The sequence below is a fragment of the Rhinopithecus bieti genome, unplaced genomic scaffold, assembly GCF_001698545.2.
Source record: "Rhinopithecus bieti isolate Rb0 unplaced genomic scaffold, ASM169854v2 scaffold_24390, whole genome shotgun sequence".
Lineage (NCBI taxonomy): Eukaryota > Metazoa > Chordata > Mammalia > Primates > Cercopithecidae > Rhinopithecus > Rhinopithecus bieti.
Window position 1 is genome coordinate 484,621 of NW_016811706.1, and position 21,100 is coordinate 505,720.

The 21,100-nt window shown below is 50.1% G+C and overlaps 1 protein-coding gene across 8 annotated transcripts in view; it reads left to right on the forward strand.

The window, feature by feature from the left end:
- Positions 1 to 21,100, forward strand: part of FMNL3 (formin like 3) — a 63,314-nt gene that overhangs the window by 38,592 nt on the left and 3,622 nt on the right. For 4 of the 8 annotated variants that reach the window (XM_017894751.1, XM_017894752.1, XM_017894755.1 and 1 more), the window contains exons 2-21: positions 1,166 to 1,249; positions 3,561 to 3,641; positions 3,861 to 3,937; positions 7,662 to 7,745; positions 11,133 to 11,285; positions 12,545 to 12,653; positions 12,836 to 12,912; positions 13,238 to 13,331; positions 14,744 to 14,818; positions 15,410 to 15,520; positions 15,837 to 15,986; positions 16,383 to 16,484; positions 17,499 to 17,778; positions 18,260 to 18,328; positions 18,418 to 18,542; positions 18,831 to 19,033; positions 19,787 to 20,021; positions 20,174 to 20,242; positions 20,373 to 20,453; positions 20,554 to 20,683. In XM_017894751.1, the coding sequence (XP_017750240.1) occupies positions 1,166 to 1,249; positions 3,561 to 3,641; positions 3,861 to 3,937; positions 7,662 to 7,745; positions 11,133 to 11,285; positions 12,545 to 12,653; positions 12,836 to 12,912; positions 13,238 to 13,331; positions 14,744 to 14,818; positions 15,410 to 15,520; positions 15,837 to 15,986; positions 16,383 to 16,484; positions 17,499 to 17,778; positions 18,260 to 18,328; positions 18,418 to 18,542; positions 18,831 to 19,033; positions 19,787 to 20,021; positions 20,174 to 20,242; positions 20,373 to 20,453; positions 20,554 to 20,683 (2,389 nt within the window). Of the gene's footprint in view, positions 1 to 925; positions 1,062 to 1,165; positions 1,250 to 3,560; positions 3,642 to 3,860; positions 3,938 to 7,661; positions 7,746 to 11,132; positions 11,286 to 12,544; positions 12,654 to 12,835; positions 12,913 to 13,237; positions 13,332 to 14,743; positions 14,819 to 15,409; positions 15,521 to 15,836; positions 15,987 to 16,382; positions 16,485 to 17,498; positions 17,779 to 18,259; positions 18,329 to 18,417; positions 18,543 to 18,830; positions 19,034 to 19,786; positions 20,022 to 20,173; positions 20,243 to 20,372; positions 20,454 to 20,553; positions 20,684 to 21,100 lie in introns of those variants that run through there. The other 4 variants (XM_017894757.1, XM_017894758.1, XM_017894754.1 and 1 more) reach the window with 3 other exon arrangements.

The window sequence follows — 21,100 nt, forward strand, 5'->3', positions numbered from 1 at the left end:
CAGGTGTGCACTACTGCACCCAGCTAATTTTTGTATTTTTGGTAGAGACGGGATTTTGCTATGTTGGCCAGGTTGGTCTTGAACTCCTGGCCTCAAGTGATCTGCCTGCCGTGGCCTCCCAAAGTGCTGGGATTACAGGTGTGAGCTACTGCATCTGACCCAGACTGCCTTTAGAGGTAAGGGCTGTGATCTGGAACAAAGACAGCCAGACTGATAAGAAGAAAGGTTTGGCTGAATGGGGATAAAGGCAGGGAATGTAGCCTCTAGCATGGGTAGGGCTAGTCCATGGATGAAGTCCTTAGGCTTCACCCACTCATTCTCTCATACTTTATTCAGTCACCAAACAGTGGTGAACAAAATAAAATGATTCCTGGGCTGTCCTTCAAATAGCCTATATTAGAGTGGCTTGCCAAGGGGTTAGGGTGCTTTGCGGTGTCTTAATTAATTGGGAGATGTCATTAGTAATTTGCTACTAACAATTAAAGTCTGGTACTTTTGTGAATTTTTGCCTAAATATTTTTTTCCTAAAAAAATTTAAGCAGTTATCTTCATGCTAATGTTCTTCTCATTCACTTGTATGCTGATATGGGCAAGAGGGTCACAGTTATAGCATCTACATAGGTTGTGGGTGGCTCAGGATGGGAGTGGATGTTGTAGGCAAGTTACCTGTCTCTCAGGTTGTGGGGGAAAAGCAAACTGAAAAAAATTGCTGCTTTAACCTGGTGGCTTTTCAAATTTTTTGACCTGTCTCATGTTCCCATCACATTTTATGGTATGATGTATGTATATGACACATTTGTGTATATACATAAAATATAAAAGAAACTAAAGCTTCACAAAGCATTATTTATACTTGCTATTTGCAATGAATTCTGGTATCTTCTATTCTATTTTAATCTGCTCGTTTTCATTTAAAATAGAGTTAATTTTGACTCATTAAATTGATTCTACGACCAGAGGTTTGGAAAACATTGCTCAACCAAACTCAACTAAATATGAAGGGGAGGCTGGAAGACTGCTCCACTTTTCCAAGCTTGCCTTATCAGCGATGGAGTGTCAGGGTGAAGTCTGAGGGCCCAGTAGCGGAAAGGTGTGGGCGGTCTAGTCTTTCTCTTTTCCAGATGAGGGGAGGTTTCAGCCTTGTTGACTCAGGTTCTCTCCTCAGAGCTCCATGAACCTGCCTCCAGACAAGGCCCGGCTTCTGCGGCAGTATGACAATGAGAAGAAGTGGGATTTGATCTGTGACCAGGTATGGGGTTTCGGAAAGAGGAGGGAGGTGGGGAGTTGTGTCTTGGGCTGGCTAAGGCTGTGGGGCCAAAGGCATTGAGTACAGCTCTGGGTCCCTTGAGGAACCCTGCATTATGTTTATAATAAGCTTGGCCTCATCTGTGTTCACTTTCTTTTCCAAGAAGATTATCATAACAGAGACAGAACTAGCAGGCCAAGTTCTCCTCTAGCTCCCACAAAGAGCTGTCTTGATTTCTTCTAATGGGCAATAGTATAAGGGGGTTTGTGTAGATCGGGGTATAGGATTGGCTGTGCAGGTTCAGGGCTATGCCTGGCAGGGTGCTCAAAGGACTGTTGATCTCTCACTCTGTCTTAGCCCTGGCAAATAGCAGGGTCTTTCTCATTATCTCGGGGCCTCTAGGAATGAGAAGCCCCAGGCTCTAGTCTTTTGTTCCCAAATCTCAGAAGAGTCAAGGTCTGAAAACTCTCCCTACATGAACTGTGTTGAAAGCTAGAAGAGAATAGAAATCATTACTTTGCTCAGAGTTGAGAATCTTCTAACACATATGACCTGGCTCTTTCCCTTGCATGCATTTGAAGATCATGAGTCACAAGTCTGTGAACTCAGACAGGCCTGTATGCAGGGCTGGGAGAGTTGCCTTTTACCTTTTTACATCTTGGTAGAGATGGAAGTATCTGGCAGTGTGGGTAGTGTGTTTACCCAGCACTTTGCCATGTACAGTTTTATTACTTCTTTTCAGGCTCTGGGTGAAATAATAATAGGTAATGTTTATTATTTCATTGAGTTGGACCATTCAAGGAATGGATATTCATTGAATATCCATTGTTATGGACCAAGTACTCAACACACTGAAATACCTCATTTAGTCGTCACAGAACCCTCTGAGGAAGGCAGTGTTGGCATTTTACAGATGAAGAACCCAAGGCTCAGTAACTTGCCTAATGCTAGTAGGTGATGAAGCCAGGGCTGAGCTCAGGCAAGCAGATGCCAAGTCTGTGCTAACTGTTCTGTTCCACTGCCTCCCCAGGTCATGCTGCTTGACATAAGCTAGGAGTATGCTTCAGAGATCTTAGTCCAAGTCCCATCTCCACCAAAGGTCCATTTCCTTGTGCTCTGCATTAAGAGGAGTTGGTTAGCACCTGCTTGGGGTTTGGAGAATAGTAACCTTTTGGTATTGAGGTTCTTTAATTGATGATCTCTCAGTCTTTTCTAGGTCAATTTCAGCTGTTTCTCAGACCTTTCGTTTTTTTCTTTCATTTGTTTTTAGGTCCTATTCTCTAACACTGTATCATTCTCCTGGATATTTTTCAGCCCCTCCACCTACCAGCTCTTCAGATATCTTGGTGGTGGCAGCCCTAATAGGACCAGAATGCAAAGGGGTACTCCCTGAGTTTCTTTTTGGGTCAGATGAAGGGGTTGGGCCAAAGTAGGGTGTGGTCCCAGGCTCTGTAGAAGGGAATCGAGGGATGACCTTGCTGAACGCAGCCTTCAGTATTTGAGGTTGCTTTGGATTGCTGGGGTCTGGGCAAGGAGCAGTGTTTGCAGCCCTGAGCTGTGTCAGCTCAGCACAACCATTCCAGTCCCAACCGCAGAGTTCATTGCTGAGAAAGTTGGATTCTATAAGGCCAAGCTCCTCTCCCCTTGGCATTCCTAACCCATATCCATTAGTTGGCCAGGCAGTGAACAGCATTTCCCAATCATATCTTTTTTTTCTTTTTTTTCTTAGAGAGGGATCACACTCTGTTGCCCAGGCTGGAGTGCAATGGCATGATCATATCTTACTGTAGCCTCAATTTCCTGGGCTCAAGGGATCCTCCCACCTCAGCCTAAGTAGCCAGGGCTACAGGCATGTGGTAGCCACCATGCCTGGCTAATTTTTTAAAGTGTTTTTGTAGAGACAGAGTCTTTCTATGTTATCCAGACTATTCTGAAACTCCTGGCCTCAAGCAGTCTTCCTGCCTCAGCCTCCTAAGCCCAATCAATTATGTCTTTGTTTTGGGTGCTGTTCACAACTCTGTAATCTCCAATATCTTTGTAGCAAGCAGCACACTTTAAAAATACTTTTTGACATAGAAAAACGTTTTAGGCTCAGGGAGCACTAATTGGAGAAGGAGGAGATGGCAACAGATGGCAACACCTGGGGATAAGTCAAGGAAGGTAACCTCAAGTTTAGGTGATGTCTAGAGCCAGGTGACAACTTGAAGAGGCTGAGTCCCCTCACACTGAACACTATGAGTGCTCTTCTTCCTCAGTGCCCTCCTCAGGTCTCTGGTTGTCTTTGTGGATACGCATATGCATGTTTCCGTTACAGGAACGATTCCAGGTGAAGAATCCTCCCCACACTTACATTCAGAAACTCCAGAGCTTCTTGGACCCCAGTGTAACTCGGAAGGTGAAGTATGAGGCAGAGAGGCCCCGTCTTGCCACCCTTTATAGTCCTGTGGGGTTTGGGGGCAAACCCTTTGAGTTGGATATTGGACATCTGTTTCTGAGCATTGGGAGCTGGATTTCAGGGTTCTGTGGCCAGGGGCCTGGAATGGCTGGCCAGTAATGGAGGGAAAATCTATAACTGCCCTCTTGTATTCCTCTCCTTTTCTACCCTTTTTTACAGAAGTTCAGGAGGAGGGTGCAGGAGTCAACCAAAGTACTAAGGGAGCTGGAGATCTCTCTTCGCACCAACCACATTGGGTGAGTTGGATTGGCCGCAGTAGCCTCTTCACCTGGCCCCAGGCAGTTGGCTGGGCACATAGGATCTGGTATCCTCTGGGGATGGTGTTCCTGTTCATCTTCCCTGCCGTGGGGCAGAGTTGCCCCTTGAATGGCTTCTGGCTCCCCAGAGCTTTGGACTGTTTCTTTTCTGACTTTTCTGCCCCCTCAGCTCTGCCAGCTGCTGACTAGATGTTTCTGGCAAGCTTGAGGCCTCTCCTGGGGTCCTCCGCCTGTGGCTTTGAGTGGAAGACATTCCCACAGCAGTTGAGACTGGAGTCTGCCTGTGGCCTGGTGTTGGGCCAAGCGAGGCCCAGAGAAGGCTGAGGGTGGGGGGAACATACTGTATTGGGTAGCTGAGACCTACTTCCCATTCTGTGACTATTTGGACTTTTTGGTGCCTGGGAGAAGATAATCTTAGTTCACGAGCAGAAGAAGCTTCCTTGAGCACCAGGAAAGATGTAAGGCAATGGGGGCCAGGAGCTGAATGTTTTCTATATTCACAGACTGTGGTGCTCCCAACCCATTGATAGGGCCCTTAGGAACTGTGTGAGTCTTTTTTTTCCCGTCCCTGAGTGGGAAACCAGGAATTGCTGAACAAGCAAAAGGCTAATGTGTGAGGTACAGTGAAAGAGGGTATTGGCCTCAGTGTTACGAAACTGTAATCAGCAAAGATATATGAAAGTGAGAGAGAGAGAAAGTGTGTATATGTGTGCATATGTGTGCTCATGCAAAAGGACAGTGAGGGACATGTGATGTAGAACTGCAGGCAGGGGTACAGACCTGATGGAGGGCCTGGCACAAATGTCCAGTGCTTATAAGTGAGCAGTGGAGGCCCGGGTGGGGGTGGGGTGCCCAGGCTTCCTGACAGTGGGGTAGAGACAGCCAAATGACATCATCAGCCTTTCCCCTCCTGTCGTAGCAGCAGCCCTCATCCACCCCCAGGGCAAGCCTTCCCGGGGTTCTTTAGAGGGAGAGGACACCTGTGTGTGTAGTCAGTTATAGCAGCAATCACAAGGGAAACAGCACAGGAGAGAACAGGAAAGGGATGGTTCCTGGCCTCAGTAACTGTGCTCTGGTGGCCCAAGTATGGCATCTGTAACTCATCTGTGAATCAGACATTGAAAGCCAAGCCACTGAGAAAGGTGTGGCCAAGCCTCTTCCTTTGTTTGGTGAATCCTTCACGGAAGGACAAAGTGGCAGGGGCTGCTTAGTACCCTTGTATGTGAGGGCAAGAATGACACCAATGGCAACCCTGAGTGCTACCTGCCACCCTAAGCCACCTGCCACTCTGCATTCCTCCACAGGTCCCTTCTGTCACTCTCAGATCTTCTGTCTTCTTTTTGTTTGTTTTTAAAGACAGGGTCTTGCTCTGTTCCCCAGGATGAAGTACAGCGACGTGATCATGACTCACAGAAGCTTCAGCTTCCAGGGCTCAAGGGACCCTCCTATCCTAGCCTCCCAAGTAGCTGGGAACACAGGCACACACCCATGCCTGCCCATTTTATTTTATTTATTTATTTATATTTTGAGACGGAGTCTAGCTCTGTCGCCCAGGTGCGATCTTGGCTCACTGCAACCTCTGCCTCCCAGGCTCAAGCCATTCTGCCTCTGCCTCCGAAATAACTGGGACTACAGGCGTGTGCCACCACACCCAGCTAATGTTTGTATTTTTAGTAGAGACGGGGTTTTGCCATGTTGGCCAGGCTGGTCTCAAACTCATGGGCTCAAGTGATCTGCCTGTCTTGGCCTTCCAACGTGCTGAGATTATAGATGTGAGCCACTGTGCCTGGCCTGCCTGGCCATTAAAAAAAAATTTGTTTTTAGTAGAGACAGAGTCTAGCCTTGTTGTCTGGGCTGGTCTTGAACTCCTAGGCTCAAGTGATCTCCTTAAGAATCCCAAAGTGGAGCCACTAGTACCCAGCCTTGTTTTCTTGATTAAGTCTTGCTGTAGTCATCTGAGGATGGGGGTGTGCTTTCACTGGGAGAAGGCCACAGAGCAGTTTATGACAGTCCCTGCTGCCTGCCCCCTCTACCTGGTGCCTGCCCCTCTGGCAGCTGGCCAGGAGCTAGGTCCAAAGCAGCATGGTTCCCAGGCCTGGGGCCTCTTGGCAGTTGGCATACAAGTTAGAGGTCCTGGATGTGGTCCTTTGTTCCCAGAGAATAGCTCAGTGCCTGGCATTTTAGGCATGCCTGCCATCTGAACTGCAGCTTCTCTGGGTAGAGTTATGTGGAAGGATCCTTCCTGGATTTCTGGGAAGCGTTTGTCAGATTGTGGGTGCTTCAGGGTGGAAGGAACCCAGGGCAAGTTGGGGAGAGGAGGATCCTGCTTTGGTCACAGCCTGATCAGCCCCAGGGCTTGCAGAAGTTGGGTGTGCAGGAGCAGCAGATGGGAACTCAGGTTCTGGAGAGGGACAAGGCTGGGAAGTGGGATTCCAGAGCCTCTCCAGCTCCTCTTTCCCTGGTTTGTATTGGTTTCTGTGCCTTGCCTAAGCACCCTTTAACCTCTCCTCAGTGTCAAGATCCCGAAATAGCAGTATAGACTCAGACAGGAAATGAGAAGGGGGTGGAGAGCTGGAGAGCAGACAGACAGGAAACGGGAGGCCTGTTGGCCCCCAGAGAGGAAGCTAACTTCAGGCAGCTCCGGTGTCAGTCAGCTTCAGCCAGAGCCTGCTGCCAAATCTCAGCTGGGCCTGGTGTTGTAGCTCCAGAGTCTCGCCGTAGCTTAGGGTGTGGCTGGCCAACATGGCGCTGGTTTTCTAGCTGTTGGGGAGAAGAGGCCCCGCACGGCAGTTTGGGCAGAGCTTTCCTATAAAGACCCCCAGAAATTCTGAAGGAGTAGAGCACTCTAGATTAGGGTTTCAACCTGAGCGTTTTATGTTTCTGCTATGGAATGAACTTGTCATATAACAGTTTCCCAGATTTGCCCTTGACTTTCATTCCAGGAATATCTCAGCCCAAAAGGACTGAAAGCAGAAGGGAAAATAATGCCCTGGGATATGGTCCCTAGGTGCTTTGTTGTCTACCTTCCTGGCTGAGGGGGGCGCACGTCCTCAGGTTGACTCGGAGTGGTCATAGACATCCTGGAGTTCCTGATCATCCCCATGCTTTTCTGGTTCTGCCAAACTCAACATGACTACATACAGAACTCCTATACATCTCTGTTTGCTCACTGCTTTCCAAAACTCCTCTCCTTAAACTTGGTAGAGAGTGCTTTGCCCCAGGATACTTCTGTTCCAGAGCTCTCCTTGACTCTTCCTGCTGGTGTCTTGAGAGGCTTCAGTCAGGTTGGAGACTTGCTGGCTTCGGTCAAGCACAACTCTGCACACGGGCCTGTGGTAAATGCTCTTGATACTTCCTAAATTCTTCCAACAAACACTGAGCAAGGACATGTGGAGGGATGCAGAAAATAATTGAGCCAGGGTCTGGCCCTTAAAGAGGGAGTACTTGAGAGCTTGTTTGTCTAAAGCACCTTCGTGATAAAGCAAGTGGTATTAGAAGGGCCTGTACTTTCCCCATCCCTGGCTTCCCTGCCTAGGGGAAGTCCATGACCATGGATGGGTCTGTCATGGGTTTTGATCTTCAGAATTTTCCTAGCCTGGTGCTGGGTTCCAGGAGGAGGAGGTGTTGGATCAGAGGCATGTTACCCTCCTTATCCTTGACTCACTTTAGCAGACCCCTTCCACTGTGTTTCCTTTATCTGCAGGTGGGTGCGGGAGTTTCTGAATGATGAAAACAAAGGCCTGGATGTGCTGGTGGATTACCTGTCCTTTGCCCAGTGTTCTGTCATGTGAGTACCACCCCGGGGCTAAGGTTGGGGACCAGTTGGGGGAGGACATAGTTCTATTCTACTTTGATAAGGAAGGGTGAGAGTTCAACAATGAAGATGGAAATGGGAATCCTGGACAGGAGGGAGTAGCCCAAGCAGTGGTGTGGAAGTAGGCAGGCAAGCCCAGAGATGTCTGGGGATCAGTGAAGAATGGCACTAGGCTGGAGTAGAAGATAAGATGCATTTTGGAGAACAGGAGAGAGAGATGGAAAGGGAGCTTGGAATCAGAACCCAAGGCATCCAAATGCCAAGCTGTGAGCAATCCAGGGAAGTGTCCTGGCTTCTGGTAGAGATGCCTTGGTGGGATCCATTCATCTTTGCAGAGTTGAGTCTTCCAGAAGCAACTTTGGGTTTCCAGACGTGAGAGGGTTACTCCAGGTCATTGTTGAAGAACCCAGGAACAGTGAGCATGACCTTTTGAGCTGGATAGAAAAATGAAGTATTCAGGAGTCTTTTTCTAGCAGGCTTGGGGGCTTGGAGGCAGCCAGAAATGAGCACAGAAAAGGTGGCCTGGTGTAGTAGAAGGAATGAGAGCTCTTGAGTCAGACAAAGCTGAGTTTGGGTCTCAGTTCTATTATTTACTATCTGTATGACTTCAAAGCAAGTTTTTAATCTTATTCTATGAAAGGAGATCCACATTCCAGGGTTGTTGTGAAAATTAGATGATGACATGTGTTAAAACACTTAGTATTATTTGGAACATACTAGGTCTGTATTGTGGTAGCAGATCTACTGTTAATTTCATTATTATTATTTAAAGTGGCATACCCTACCACAATTACCTGAATATATGGAATTACATAATAAACATAATGACCAACACATTTAGACTTATACCTAGGACAGGTCAGCGTTAGGGAGACCAGTCTTCCCGGTTTGCCCATGACTGTCCCTAGTTTTCCCCGGTGTCCCAGGAAACTCCTCCAGGACTCAGCCCTAACATTTTTTTGAGACAGGGTCTTGCTCAGTTGCCCGGGCTGGAGTGCAGTGGCACAATCTTGGCTCACTGCAGGCTTGACTTCCTGGGCTCAAGCAGTCCTCCTGCCTCAGTCCTGCCTCAGTCCTGCCTGAGCCCTGCTGAGTAGCTGGGACCACAGGTGTACACCACCATGCTTAGCTAACTTTTTGTGTGTTTTTAGTAGGGATGGGGTTTCACTATGCTGCCCAGGCTGGCCTCGAACTCCTGGGCTCAAGCAATCCAGCTTGCCTTGGCCTTCCAAAGTGCTGGGATTGCAGGTGTGAGCCACTGCTCCCAACCAGCTTCTACTTTTCTAGCTGCTGTCCTTGCCCCCTTGGTCATTCCTCTTTGTCCAGCAGGTCTTCAGAGTCATCTCCTTAGGAATTTGAACTGATGCTTCTACATTCAGTGCCTCTCTCACCTTTTCCAGGTTATCCTCTGTTAAAGCCGAGAGTGGCCCACTTTCATTCTTGTCTCAGCAGAAGTCATACCTCGTGTGATTCTCCTCTCTCTTAAAAAAATTCTTTTTATAGAAAGAAATAACATTTGATGAAATAATTTTCTTTAAAATTCAGAGCTTTTATAGTGAAAATGTAGCTCATTTTCCAAATAAGCCTATCTCTCTTACTTGAAAAGCAAACAAATTCCAGCTGCCCTAAACCAAGGGTACCCTGGAACCTCAGTATTGTAGTGTCCATGGCAGTACCTTTGACTCTGTTTTTAAAAAAGAAGGACTCTGTGTGGGGGAGAGAGTGTGTGTTTTGGAAAGGATTGAGAGGGAAAGGGTGAGGCCAAATAGAGTTTGAGCGAAGATACTTGTTTGTAAACTGCATATACCAGTACAAGAGGATACAGTGTTGTTGCTGATGGAGTCAGCAAGCTGTTTCCCTGTCAGGAGATTCCTCTGATGTCTACTTGAGAGCCCCATTAAACACCTCCTGATCACGAGGACACTAAAGCCTGCTCCCACTTCCTTTGGAATATTCTGACATCTGTAGATATCCCTTCCTATTCCAGAAAGCCTCAACCTCTGTGCCTTTGACCCCATATCTGAGCAGAATGCTTCTTGGGGGAGAAGAACCTGTAGGAGATGCTCCCTTAGTCTTTAATGACCTACATGGAGGAAGAAGACAAGAAGGAGAGAGACGGTTTCTCAGAGGGGTATATCCTGAAGTGAGGATGTATAAGAGAGGAGTCTCTGTGAGTTTGTGATCTTGGCCATCTTCTTTGTCCTGGCCACACTGACAAACTGCTGACGGTTGACTGGGCGCAGTGGCTCACACGTAATCTCAGAGCTTTGGGAGGCCAAGATGAGAGATCGCTTGAGCCCAGGAGTTTTAAGACCAGCCTGCGCAACATAGCAAGACTCCATCTCTACAAGAAAATTTTTAAAAATTAGCCAGGCATGGTGGCACGCACCTATAGTCCCAGCTACTCGGGAGGCTGAGGCGGGAGGATTGCTTAAGCCCAGGAGTTAGAGGTTACAGTGAGCCACGACTGTTCCACTGCATTCCATCCTGGGCCACAGAGTGAACCCCTTTCTCTTAAAAAAAAAAAAAAAAAAAAAAAAACATAATAATTGCTGATGGTGGAAGACATCTGGTTCCAGGATCAGGAAGTGACAAACCATTCAACTCCTGCAGAGGCTAGACTACAGGACCCTGGTCCACAATCTCAACTTATAATTTCTTCCCCTAGGGCAACTGAAGCCCAGGGAGCCTGTATGCCTGAAAAACCTAGAAACCTCAAGTAACCAGAACCATAGAGAACCTGGTCATTAAAACCCAGTGCTAAGATGGGGCAGTGGTGCTCCTCCAAACAATAAAGGACTGTCCCACTCTGGGTTTGCCAGAACCCCCTTTCCTTTCCATTCAGTCCTGCCATCCACAATCAACTGGACTCCTTCAAGGCACTGAAAGGCCCTTTGGTTGCTGGCATTTGCCAACTAGCAAGACCTGCAGTTGGCCCATTCCCCACCATTCCCTCTACGGGGCAGATTCTTCATGGGGGGCCACAGCTTCCTAGAGATGTTCCATCTAAGCTGAGAATGCAGAAAGACTGCCAGCTCCTGAGTGGCCCATGGGGAGGACACTCCTCCTGGAGTTTCCTGGCCAGTGGGGAGCAAAGGAGTTGGCCTCCATCAGCTTCCCATCTCCTTAGACTACCCTCCTGGTTGCTGCCTGTGCTTCTTCTGCCGCTGTTCTGTGTTAGTGGCTCTTCCAGCTAGGATCAGGTCTCTGCTGCCCAGTTCTGCTTTTTCTCCTTGCTACCCCTGCTTCTTGTTGCCCTGGAGGCCTGAAGGGTGGGGATGGGCTCGCGGGGGGCCTTGGCACTGAATTTCTCCTGCGTATGTGCCTGTGTGTGCGCACGTGTGTCCTTTCATGCTCCAGGTTTGACTTTGAGGGTCTGGAGAGTGGTGACGATGGTGCATTTGACAAACTCCGGTCCTGGAGCAGGTCCATCGAGGACCTGCAGCCACCCAGCGCCCTGTCGGCCCCCTTCACCAACAGCCTCGCTCGCTCTGCGCGCCAGTCTGTGCTCCGGTATGTGTGCTCTTGCTCTGCCCGCCTGCCTCCCACCCTACCCTTCAGTGCAGGTCTCAGGTTCAGCGGTAAGTGCTCATGCTCCTCCCTCCACTCTTGCTTCCAGGCTCAGCTCTCTTGCCCTCTGCCTGCCAGTCTGTCTCTGGTCTGTCCTCTCTGTCTCCTTGACTCTGCCCAGCGGTCTGTCCTGGGTAAGTACATGGTCTCAGCTGCACTCACCCCACGTGGGGTTCCAGCTCTCCCCACTCCTCAACCCTCTCTGGGGGGGACCTTCATTCCTCACTCACACTCTGCCATTCCTCCTGGGTCTCTTGAGCAGGGCACATCTCATATAGGTCCATGGCCTTCACTGGGTGATCCAGCTCCTACCCTCATTCTGTTTCCCTGTAGTTCTTCACTCTGCCCCTTCAGCTACTTGGAGACCAGCTCCCACCCAACCTGGCTGCCCCTCGCATTCCCTTCACTTCTTCTTTCAGGCCTTTTCTCTGTAAGGGTGCAACGTGCTCATTTGTTTGTCTGCGGTGTCTAAAAAGCTGTCCTGCCTGGAGGTAGGCGGATGGACTGGATGACTTCTCAGAGCCCTTTCTTACTCTGAGAGGCTTTCCTTTGGGTCCAATGGCCCTTTCCTTGGTTTCTATCTCTCTTGTGGCCATGCTTTTCTCCTAGTCTCCTTTGGGTTGTGTCCCTTGGACACTGTTGATTATTCTTGTCATGCATGAGCAGATACTACAGTGTCTCCTCCCTTTTCCATGAAACATCACTGAGAGGTTGGAGGGGTGGTGCAAAGCCAGACATAGCCCTGTGGCCCCACTAAAGCCTTTGGGGGTCAGCTCTGCCTTTTCTGTGATACAGAAGTGGGATGGGAGCCACGATGCTCTTGTCCCACAGATTGTGCAGAAGGTGCAGCAACTGGAAGTGGGTGGAGGGAATGCTCAGATGACTGTGTCTCTGGACCCATCTCAGGGCCTAGGAAGGCCTACACAACTACTACTTGTATTTTGAAGGATCTCTAGGGTTGGGGCACTGGTTATAAAGCCGGGATCCTGAGTAGTTGCTGATAAAGCCCTACTGAAGGAGGTGAAAACAGGCTGACCACTCTACCTCCTGCACGCTCTCCCTCTTGGCTGTTAGTACAAGGTGCTATTCCCCATTTTTTGCCACTGCTAAGGAGCAGCCTGCTCTCTGGGTGATGGTGAGTGCCCCTAGATGCTTCACTGGCACCCTCAGCTCCCACCTGACTGCCTGGCCCATCTCCCCAGGTATAGCACTCTCCCTGGGCGCAGGGCCCTGAAGAACTCCCGCCTAGTGAGCCAGAAGGATGATGTCCACGTCTGTATCCTTTGTCTCAGAGCCATCATGAACTATCAGGTAAGGGGGAACCACTAGTCATGGGTGCTCTACCTCTTCTGCCTCATCTGCAAAACCAGGAGAGCTAGGAGGGCACCAGCTTATAAAAGACAGGTTTGCTGGTGGGCCTATGGTCAAGGAGATTGGCTGGGCTCTCTCTTTCCCACCATCAAGGTCCCCTCCTTCTGTCCTTTCTCTTGTAGTACGGATTCAACCTGGTCATGTCCCACCCCCATGCTGTCAATGAGATTGCACTTAGCCTCAATAACAAGAATCCAAGGTGAGTTCCTTCCCTCCCCTTTCCTCCTCACTCTGTTCAGGGCTCTGGATATCTGTATTCCATGTATTCCTGACAAGTCCTGCCTAGCCTTGGAGTCCTGTCAGAGCCTTGGTTTGGACCCCCCACCTCTGCTGAAGGAGAAGTATCCCTGGCTCTCCTCTAGTCTACACAGCTTAGTAAGGGAGCAAGTCCTCTTTCTCCCACCTCTCTCCTCACCACTGACGCTTTCTCCACTCTCCAAAAGGACTTACCCAGCCAGCGAAGTGAGCTGTGTAGTTGTCAGGATGGGGAGCTAGGGTGTTAATTTTTCTTCTTCACCCCTTAGGACCAAAGCCCTTGTCTTAGAGCTTCTGGCAGCTGTGTGTTTGGTGCGAGGAGGTCACGAAATCATCCTTGCTGCCTTTGACAATTTCAAAGAGGTCAGTCTTTTGGCTTTGCGTGTGTGTGTGTGTGTTTGCAGGGGAGAAGGCAGGGAGCCAGGTAGGTAAGCACCATTTCCTGTGATCTGCAATGCTTTTTAACATTCCAGTGCTTGGCTGAGCAACCTCTCTCCTGAACTCCCACTGTTTTTAATACCAGAACTTTAGTCTTACTAGATCTTCGGGCCAAGAAACCTCCTGATTGGCCAGCTAAAGATACCCTCAGCTAGCTGAGGGCTATAGTCTAATGGTCCTAGTTGGGTCCTGCATCCAGATCACCTAAGGAGCTTGTTAAAAGTACAGATCCCTGTGCTCTAGTTCAGACCCATTAGAGGCCTGAGTATATGTACTTAAGTGACACCCCAGATGGGAATCTGATGCAGTGAACCCGTTGGTAGAACCCAAAGCACATGTGTTTGAAATGGGAAGAGTAGGTAAGCAAGGATGTCTCCTGGGTTGTTGGCTGTTATTGGTGAGGAAAGAAGGAACTCCTTTGTGGCATTTGCCCCAGCCCCTGGGCCTGCCTCTGAAACCCCTATCTACTTGAACACAGGATTCTTCGACATCCAGCCACAGCTGGTGGTCCCACCCCTTCCTCTTCTTTGGACCTCTTCCCTTGCATCCATTGTTCAAGCCAGGAAATGGCTCTTCCTCCTTGAAGCCCAGAGGCTCAGAGGAGCCTCTAGACCCCTCTCAGAGAGGGCTTTCCTGTACACTGGCCCTTCCTCTGCATCCCCACTAGGACTGCAGCCTCCTGTCTTAGCCATGGCCTTCCTCCCTTCCTCCTTCTTTCCCTCCTCCTTTTAGTAACTTGGCAGCATCATATCCCTGTGTTTCTTCTTGACCTATCCCCAGAGGCACCTAAAGCCCAGCTTAAGGGCACAGGCTTTACTGAATTCCCTCAGTAGTTTGGTGGGGGCCACAGACCCAGAGCCACATTGTAGTTCCCAGTTTTCTTTCTTTTTTGAGATGGAGTCTCACTCTGTGGCCAGGCTGGAGTGCAGTGGCATAATCTCAGCTTGCCGCAACTTCCACCTCCTGGGTTCAAGCAATTCTCCTGCCTCTGCCTCCCAAGTAGCTGGGACTACAGGCATATGCCACCATGCCCGGCTAATTTTTGTATTTTTAGTAGAGATGGGGTTTCACCATGTTGCCCAGGCTGTTTTTGAACTCCTCACCTCAGGTAATCTGTCCATCTTGGCCTCCCAAAGTGCTGGGGTTATAGGCATGAGCCACCGCGCCCGGCCCCAGGTTTTCTTTTATAGTGTCCAGAATGCTCTATTTCATATATAGAGTTGTGGTTAAGCTTGGTCTGAACCAGTCCTTTGCCATGATGTTCCTGGGAGCCAGAGCACAGGGGCTTGGGTTCTGCATAGAGCATTTCCTTTCACTGAGAAAGTTTGCTCATTCAGGTATGCAAGGAGCTGCACCGCTTTGAGAAGCTGATGGAATATTTCCGGAATGAGGACAGCAACATTGACTTCATGGTGAGGAACTGGGCCTGGGTCCAGCACCAGGGCTGTGTGTTCCTTGACAACAGGGGTGAGGCCAACAGTGTATCTTGATATTCCATGTAGAGCCCAGAATGATTCTATTCAGCAAATGCTTCTTGTCCACCTGCCCACCCCAGAGAGCTCTTAGAAACTTCAGGGCATCATTTGTCTATATCGGATCTATCTCCTTTTCCTCTTTTCTGTGGCCTTTTTGTCCTTGAATTGGATCCTTTTTGAGCTGCCCTCCCTTTCCTAAGCTCTTCCTCTAGCTTCTCTTCCCCTCAGTGCAGGGTCTTCGGCTAGGTAAGGTATCCTTGAGGAATACATGCTGATGTACAAAGGAAATCAGAGAGCTGTATCTTCACTTACATCTGTTTTTCATGTAATTTACTTGTCTTTATACACTGAATATTAAATGACTTTTTAAAAATTAAAATGCTCTTATTGCCCCCATAAAGGCTTAACTCTTTGACTCCCTGTAATTATCCACATGATGATGATATTCTAACAGCCGCCTATCCTCCTGGTCTCTTGGCTCTCATCTGCCCTTCCTGTTGCTGCTTCTCTGGGTCTCCTCTTCTTCAGGTGGCCTGCATGCAGTTCATCAACATCGTGGTGCACTCGGTGGAGGACATGAACTTCCGGGTCCACCTGCAGTATGAGTTTACCAAGCTGGGGCTAGAGGAGTTCCTGCAGGTGAGCTGGTTGGGGTCCTTGTAAGGTGAGGTGCATTGGGATCCGTTTAGCCATATCACAAATGATTTTTCTTTTATAAGTGCCTAGTCCTTGATGCTCCTGGGATCCTGCCTGTCTTCTGTGGCCTGGGACTCAGGACCTCTGCAGATAACTCCCCAGTCAGGCCACTCCATGGGGCGAGAATCTGACATGGCCTGCAGCAGGAACTCTTTGGGAAGTGGTGGCGAAGGCGGACGAGGACTAAGTCTTTCTCAGAAAGTTCCCCTGATGAGCTGCCTGCTCCTACAACTACTACTACTCTCTGCTCTTCCCCCAGAAGTCAAGGCACACAGAGAGCGAGAAGCTACAGGTGCAGATTCAGGCATATCTGGACAACGTGTTTGACGTCGGGGGTTTGTTGGAGGATGCTGAGACCAAGAATGTAGCCCTGGAGAAGGTGGAAGAGTTGGAGGAGCATGTGTCCCATGTAGGTGGTCTTCCTTTGCCTGCCAGAGCCACTGTTGATGGAAGCTCAAGTTACCAGGAATCCTAAGTGGACCCATTGCCTCCAGATTGAGTCCCAGGGAGGCTTTAGAACCCACCAGGGCTCTCAAGAGCATACTTAGGCCTGAGCCACTGGATCATCCACCAGTTGGAACACACACCGACCTCCAGGGCTGGGCATGTGGCGGCACTGGTCTTGAGACAGTCAGAGTGCGGCCTTTGTCTTATATCTGTTATTGAAATATAAGGGAGCCACCTGACTAAGCTGCCTTTGTGGCCTTGTGTTGAGGGGTTGGACTCAGGTCTTGACTAGGGTTCAGGCTGTGCTGAGTGCCCAGGCTTTAGGGCCAGCACAGAACCTGCCCTTCCTGTTGTGCAGCTCACAGAGAAGCTTCTGGACCTAGAGAATGAAAACATGATGCGGGTGGCAGAGCTAGAGAAGCAGCTGCTGCAGCGGGAGAAGGAGCTAGAGAGCATCAAGGTACAAGTACTCTGGGAAGGCAGTCCCTGACTGATCCTGGGCTCCAGGACCTTGGGGTTTTGCTTTTTTTCCCTGAGTCATATCAAGTTCTTTAGGATTTAGATCTTGATTCACCCTTGAGGTACTTAGGTCTGGGTGGGCTGATGATTTCACCCCATTTTTCTAGTTGGAGAGGAAAGCTGAAGCCAGTGTGAGCCAGACACACACATAAGAGGGTGGGAGCAGCTGGGGCACCCACGAGTATTCTGGAGTTCCAACCCAGCCTCCTTCTACCAGCCTGTCCCATTGATTTTTCTCCCGTCTACCCCCATGTTCCTCCCCAAGCCATGCTTAATGAGCAGGGACAGAGGGACCAGGTGCTTCGTGTATTAGGATGTCCACCAGGTATCCTAAATTGGCAGGGCAGGTGCTCTTCATATTTCATTCTCTCCTATATTCTCACCTGACTTTTTGTTCACTATAAAGTCATGTCCCCATCCTACCTTCTCTTCCAGAAGAATATATGCTGGCTGTGTTGAGCTCAATATGTATCTGCCCAGCTTCTGCTAAGCATTGTATTGGGAGCTGTGGAGGATACAGAGGTGGTTAAAACAGGGTCTTGTTTATAGGGGGCTTTCAATTGAGCCATTATACAAGGTCAAGTGAAAGTAAAACAAAATGAGGCCCAAAGGGCTATGGAGAGAGCAGCTATTTTAGACCAGTGGTAGATTAAGGAGAGTTTCACAGGGGCAGCCTTTTTCTCTGGGCTTTGAGGGGTCCATGCAGTGAGAATTGGCTGGAGCAGAGAGGACACTTCAGGGTGCCAGCAGAGGGAGGAGGCAGCTTCTGCTTGCCTCTTTTGTTTTGCTGCCTTCCAGCTTCCCCATTCCCCTACCTGGGCTTCTGCCACTCTGAGCCTCTGAGTACACTCACAGAGACCCTAGTTAAGAGAACCCTGGGTAGGAATTCTCACTCTAGGGGCAATGACTATTCCTTCAGCCCACTTTTCCCTTAATGGTGCTGTCTGCCTGTCAGGAGACATACGAGAACACAAGCCACCAGGTACACACCCTGCGAAGGCTCATTAAAGAGAAGGAGGAGGCTTTCCAGCGTCGATGCCATTTGGAGCCAAGTGTCCGGGGCCTGGAGTCTGTGGGCAGTGAGGCCCTGGCCAGAGTAGGCCCTGCAGAGCTGAGTGAGGGCATGCCACCCTCTGACCTGGATCTTCTGGCTCCAGCCGCACCCCCTGAGGAGGTCCTGCCTCTTCCTCCACCACCAGCTCCGCCCTTGCCCCCTCCACCTCCCCCATTACCAGGTAACCACCACCCCTGGGAACCAGCAGGGGCAGCCTCTTTGTGGGGACCAAAACTGTAGTCAGCAGTGTCTTCCTCAGGGAGAAACTGGGAAAATGGCATCATCTGAGGACTAGGGGGATATAAAATCAGGGTGAGGAAGGGCTGGAATCTGAGAGAAGCTCAAGTTATCAGCACAGGGATGCCCAAAAGCAGATGTGGACCTGTTTTAAGGATCATAAAGATGTTGCTCCCAATTCCTTTGAAGACAGCCAAGGAGAGGCTTAGACTATAGCCATAGAAACTGGGTCAGAGACCAGCAACAACTGCCCTGCCAGAGTTAGAATTTCTGGGAGCAGCTTGAGCAGAGTTCATGTAGGCTCCTTCTCTGAGTTTTTTGTTTTTTTTTTAAACTCTCAGAGAAGGTGGGGCAGGCAGAAGGGAGGGAAGCCTATGAAGAGTCTCTTGACCCCTGGGTCACTGTATCTTTTCTTCTTTCCCCAGACAAGTGTCCCCCAGCCCCACCTCTCCCTGGTGCTGCACCCTCTGTGGTGTTGACAGTGGGCCTGTCAGGTGAGTGTCCCCAAGGCCCTGGGCAGGGCTGGTGGGACCAGGGGTGTGTGTCCTTGGCCCCTGTGTCACTGATCCTCCTTCCAAATTAGCCATTCGAATTAAGAAACCTATCAAGACCAAGTTCCGGCTGCCTGTCTTCAACTGGACAGCACTGAAACCCAACCAGATCAGTGGCACTGTCTTCAGCGAACTTGATGATGAGAAGATCTTGGAGGTAACAGGGCCTGGGGTCCAGAGGGGTAAGGTTGAGGGCTAGGGACCTGGTTGCCTTTTGAGGAGATCTGGTCTTAGAAAAGCCATCAGACAGGGTGAGGCCAGGCTCAGCTCTACAAACCCTTCATTCTTGAGTGTATATATATTTCTAGTTGTGTCAACACTTTGTGTTTGTATTCAGGAAATATTCCAGAGTGACAGAGCTCTGGGCCAACGCTGGGTGGGCTGTCAGGAGGTCCTCCACTAGTATGAGGCTACAGCATTTTCCCTGCTCATCTATTCCTGCCAGGACCTGGATCTGGATAAGTTTGAAGAATTATTCAAGACGAAAGCGCAGGGCCCTGCCCTTGACCTCATCTGCTCCAAGAACAAGACAGCGCAAAAAGCTGCCAGCAAGGTGACTCTGTTGGAAGCCAATCGTGCCAAGAACCTGGCCATCACCCTACGCAAGGCTGGCCGCTCGGCTGAGGAGATCTGCAGGGCCATTCACACGTGAGGCTCCCACTGACCTAGCTCTGGTCCCTAGTCTGTTGGCAACCCAGTTCTCCACCCAGGAGCCTGGGTTTCCCTAGATTCCAGGTCATCTGACAGAACTCCCTCATATTCCCCTAATCATCCACTGGCTTGGCTTGGCCAGAATTTACTGCATCTGTGCTGGCAGTTCAGCCCAGACCTTCACCCAAGGAGCTCTCAGTCTATTGGGAACAGTGCAGTAACACTGAGTGATACCACCAAGAAGGTAGAAGTATACAGGCAGCTTTGGGAGAATATGGAGGTTCATGTAGCTGAGCTTGGTGATGAATGAGGGAAGCCTTCCCAAAGGAGGTGATGTCTCAACTGGGACCTGAAGAAAAGATATGAGTTAGTCCAGTTCAGGGCCTGGAGGGAGAAGCATAGTGCCTTGGGTACTAAAAATTGAATCTGGCTTTAGTGTAGGGAGAGGAGCAGGAGAAGGTAGAGTCGGTCAGAAGTCTTGCAGGCTGGGCCTCATAAGCCATGCTCAGGTGTTTGGACTTCACCCTAGGTACAGAGGGAGTACATTAAAGGGCTTATTAAACAGGAGCATGGAATGTTCCCCCAGGATCATTGCTTGTGCTGTGACAGATGAGGCAATGGGTCCTTTGCCTTTGGCTGTGTTCTGTGTACAGTCCCCTGTCCAGTCCTTCTAGGAGCTTGGAGAATAAAAGGGATGAGGGAAAACGTGGAGAGATGTGAGAACTGACGTGGTCCCTTCTTCCTCCACAGGTTTGACTTGCAGACACTACCTGTGGACTTCGTGGAGTGCCTGATGCGCTTCCTGCCCACAGAGGCTGAGGTAAAGCTGCTGCGGCAATATGAGCGTGAGCGGCAGCCCCTGGAGGAGTTGGCGGCTGAGGACCGCTTCATGCTGCTCTTCAGCAAGGTGGAACGGCTGACCCAGCGAATGGCTGGCATGGCCTTCCTGGGGAACTTCCAGGATAACCTGCAGATGCTCACACCGGTACAGCCCCCACCCAACTCATGGTCCTGGACAGCTGTCCCTCCACCCTCCATCTGCTAGTCACCTCCCCTGCCCTTCCAGTCCTTCTGACCCCTCCCTGTCTTTACCGCATCTCAGCCTGGGGTTACTTCAGTGTTCATATTGTCCTACAGCAACTCAATGCCATCATTGCGGCGTCCGCTTCCGTCAAGTCTTCACAGAAGCTGAAGCAGATGTTGGAGGTGGGAAGAGGTTGTGAACAGGGGTGCTTGGGGTTCTCGGGTCCTAGTTGGGGGCCTGGGGCTATACAGAGAGGAAGAAGGAGCCCTCAGGACCTGAGCCTGACCTGCCTCCCATGCATTCTTTGGACAGATCATACTTGCACTGGGGAACTACATGAACAGCAGCAAGCGGGGAGCTGTGTATGGCTTCAAGCTCCAGAGCCTGGATCTGGTAAGATGGTGAGGGCAGTGCGGGCCAGGAAGCCTGGGGGGCAACAGTTGTGGAGCCAGAGTGCTTAGCTTTTATGCACTGCCGTGACCCCCTCTCCTAGCTGTTGGATACCAAGTCCACTGACCGGAAGATGACACTGCTTCATTTCATCGCCTTGACAGTGAAGGAGAAATACCCAGACCTGGCTAACTTCTGGCATGAGCTGCACTTTGTTGAGAAGGCTGCAGCAGGTGAGGAGAGCCTGGCTGGGTGGGCCTGCCCTCACATCCAGCCCAGGACAATCCCGGGAAGCTATGAGGAGAGGGAACACTTGGGTCCATTTGTTTCTGGCTTTTGTTATCTTCTTTCTGACCACTTCAAAGCTTTCCGCTGGAGCCTTAGGCAGGGGCCACTCCAGAGGGAGCCTTCCTCCAGGCGCCAGGCCTGGCCCATCCCAGCTCTTCCCAGCTAGGTACAGTGGGAGCAGGAGCAGGAATAGGAAGGGGAGCAGTGACTCTTTACTCCCAACTCCCTCAAGCTGGCCCCAGAGATCTTGCGTTTGTGTATGATGTATGTGAAGTGCTTAGAAAAAAATCATAAAGCCCTCTATAGACGTGAGGTAGCTGTTATTTCTGCCCCACCCATGAACACTGGGGCAGGCCTGAGGC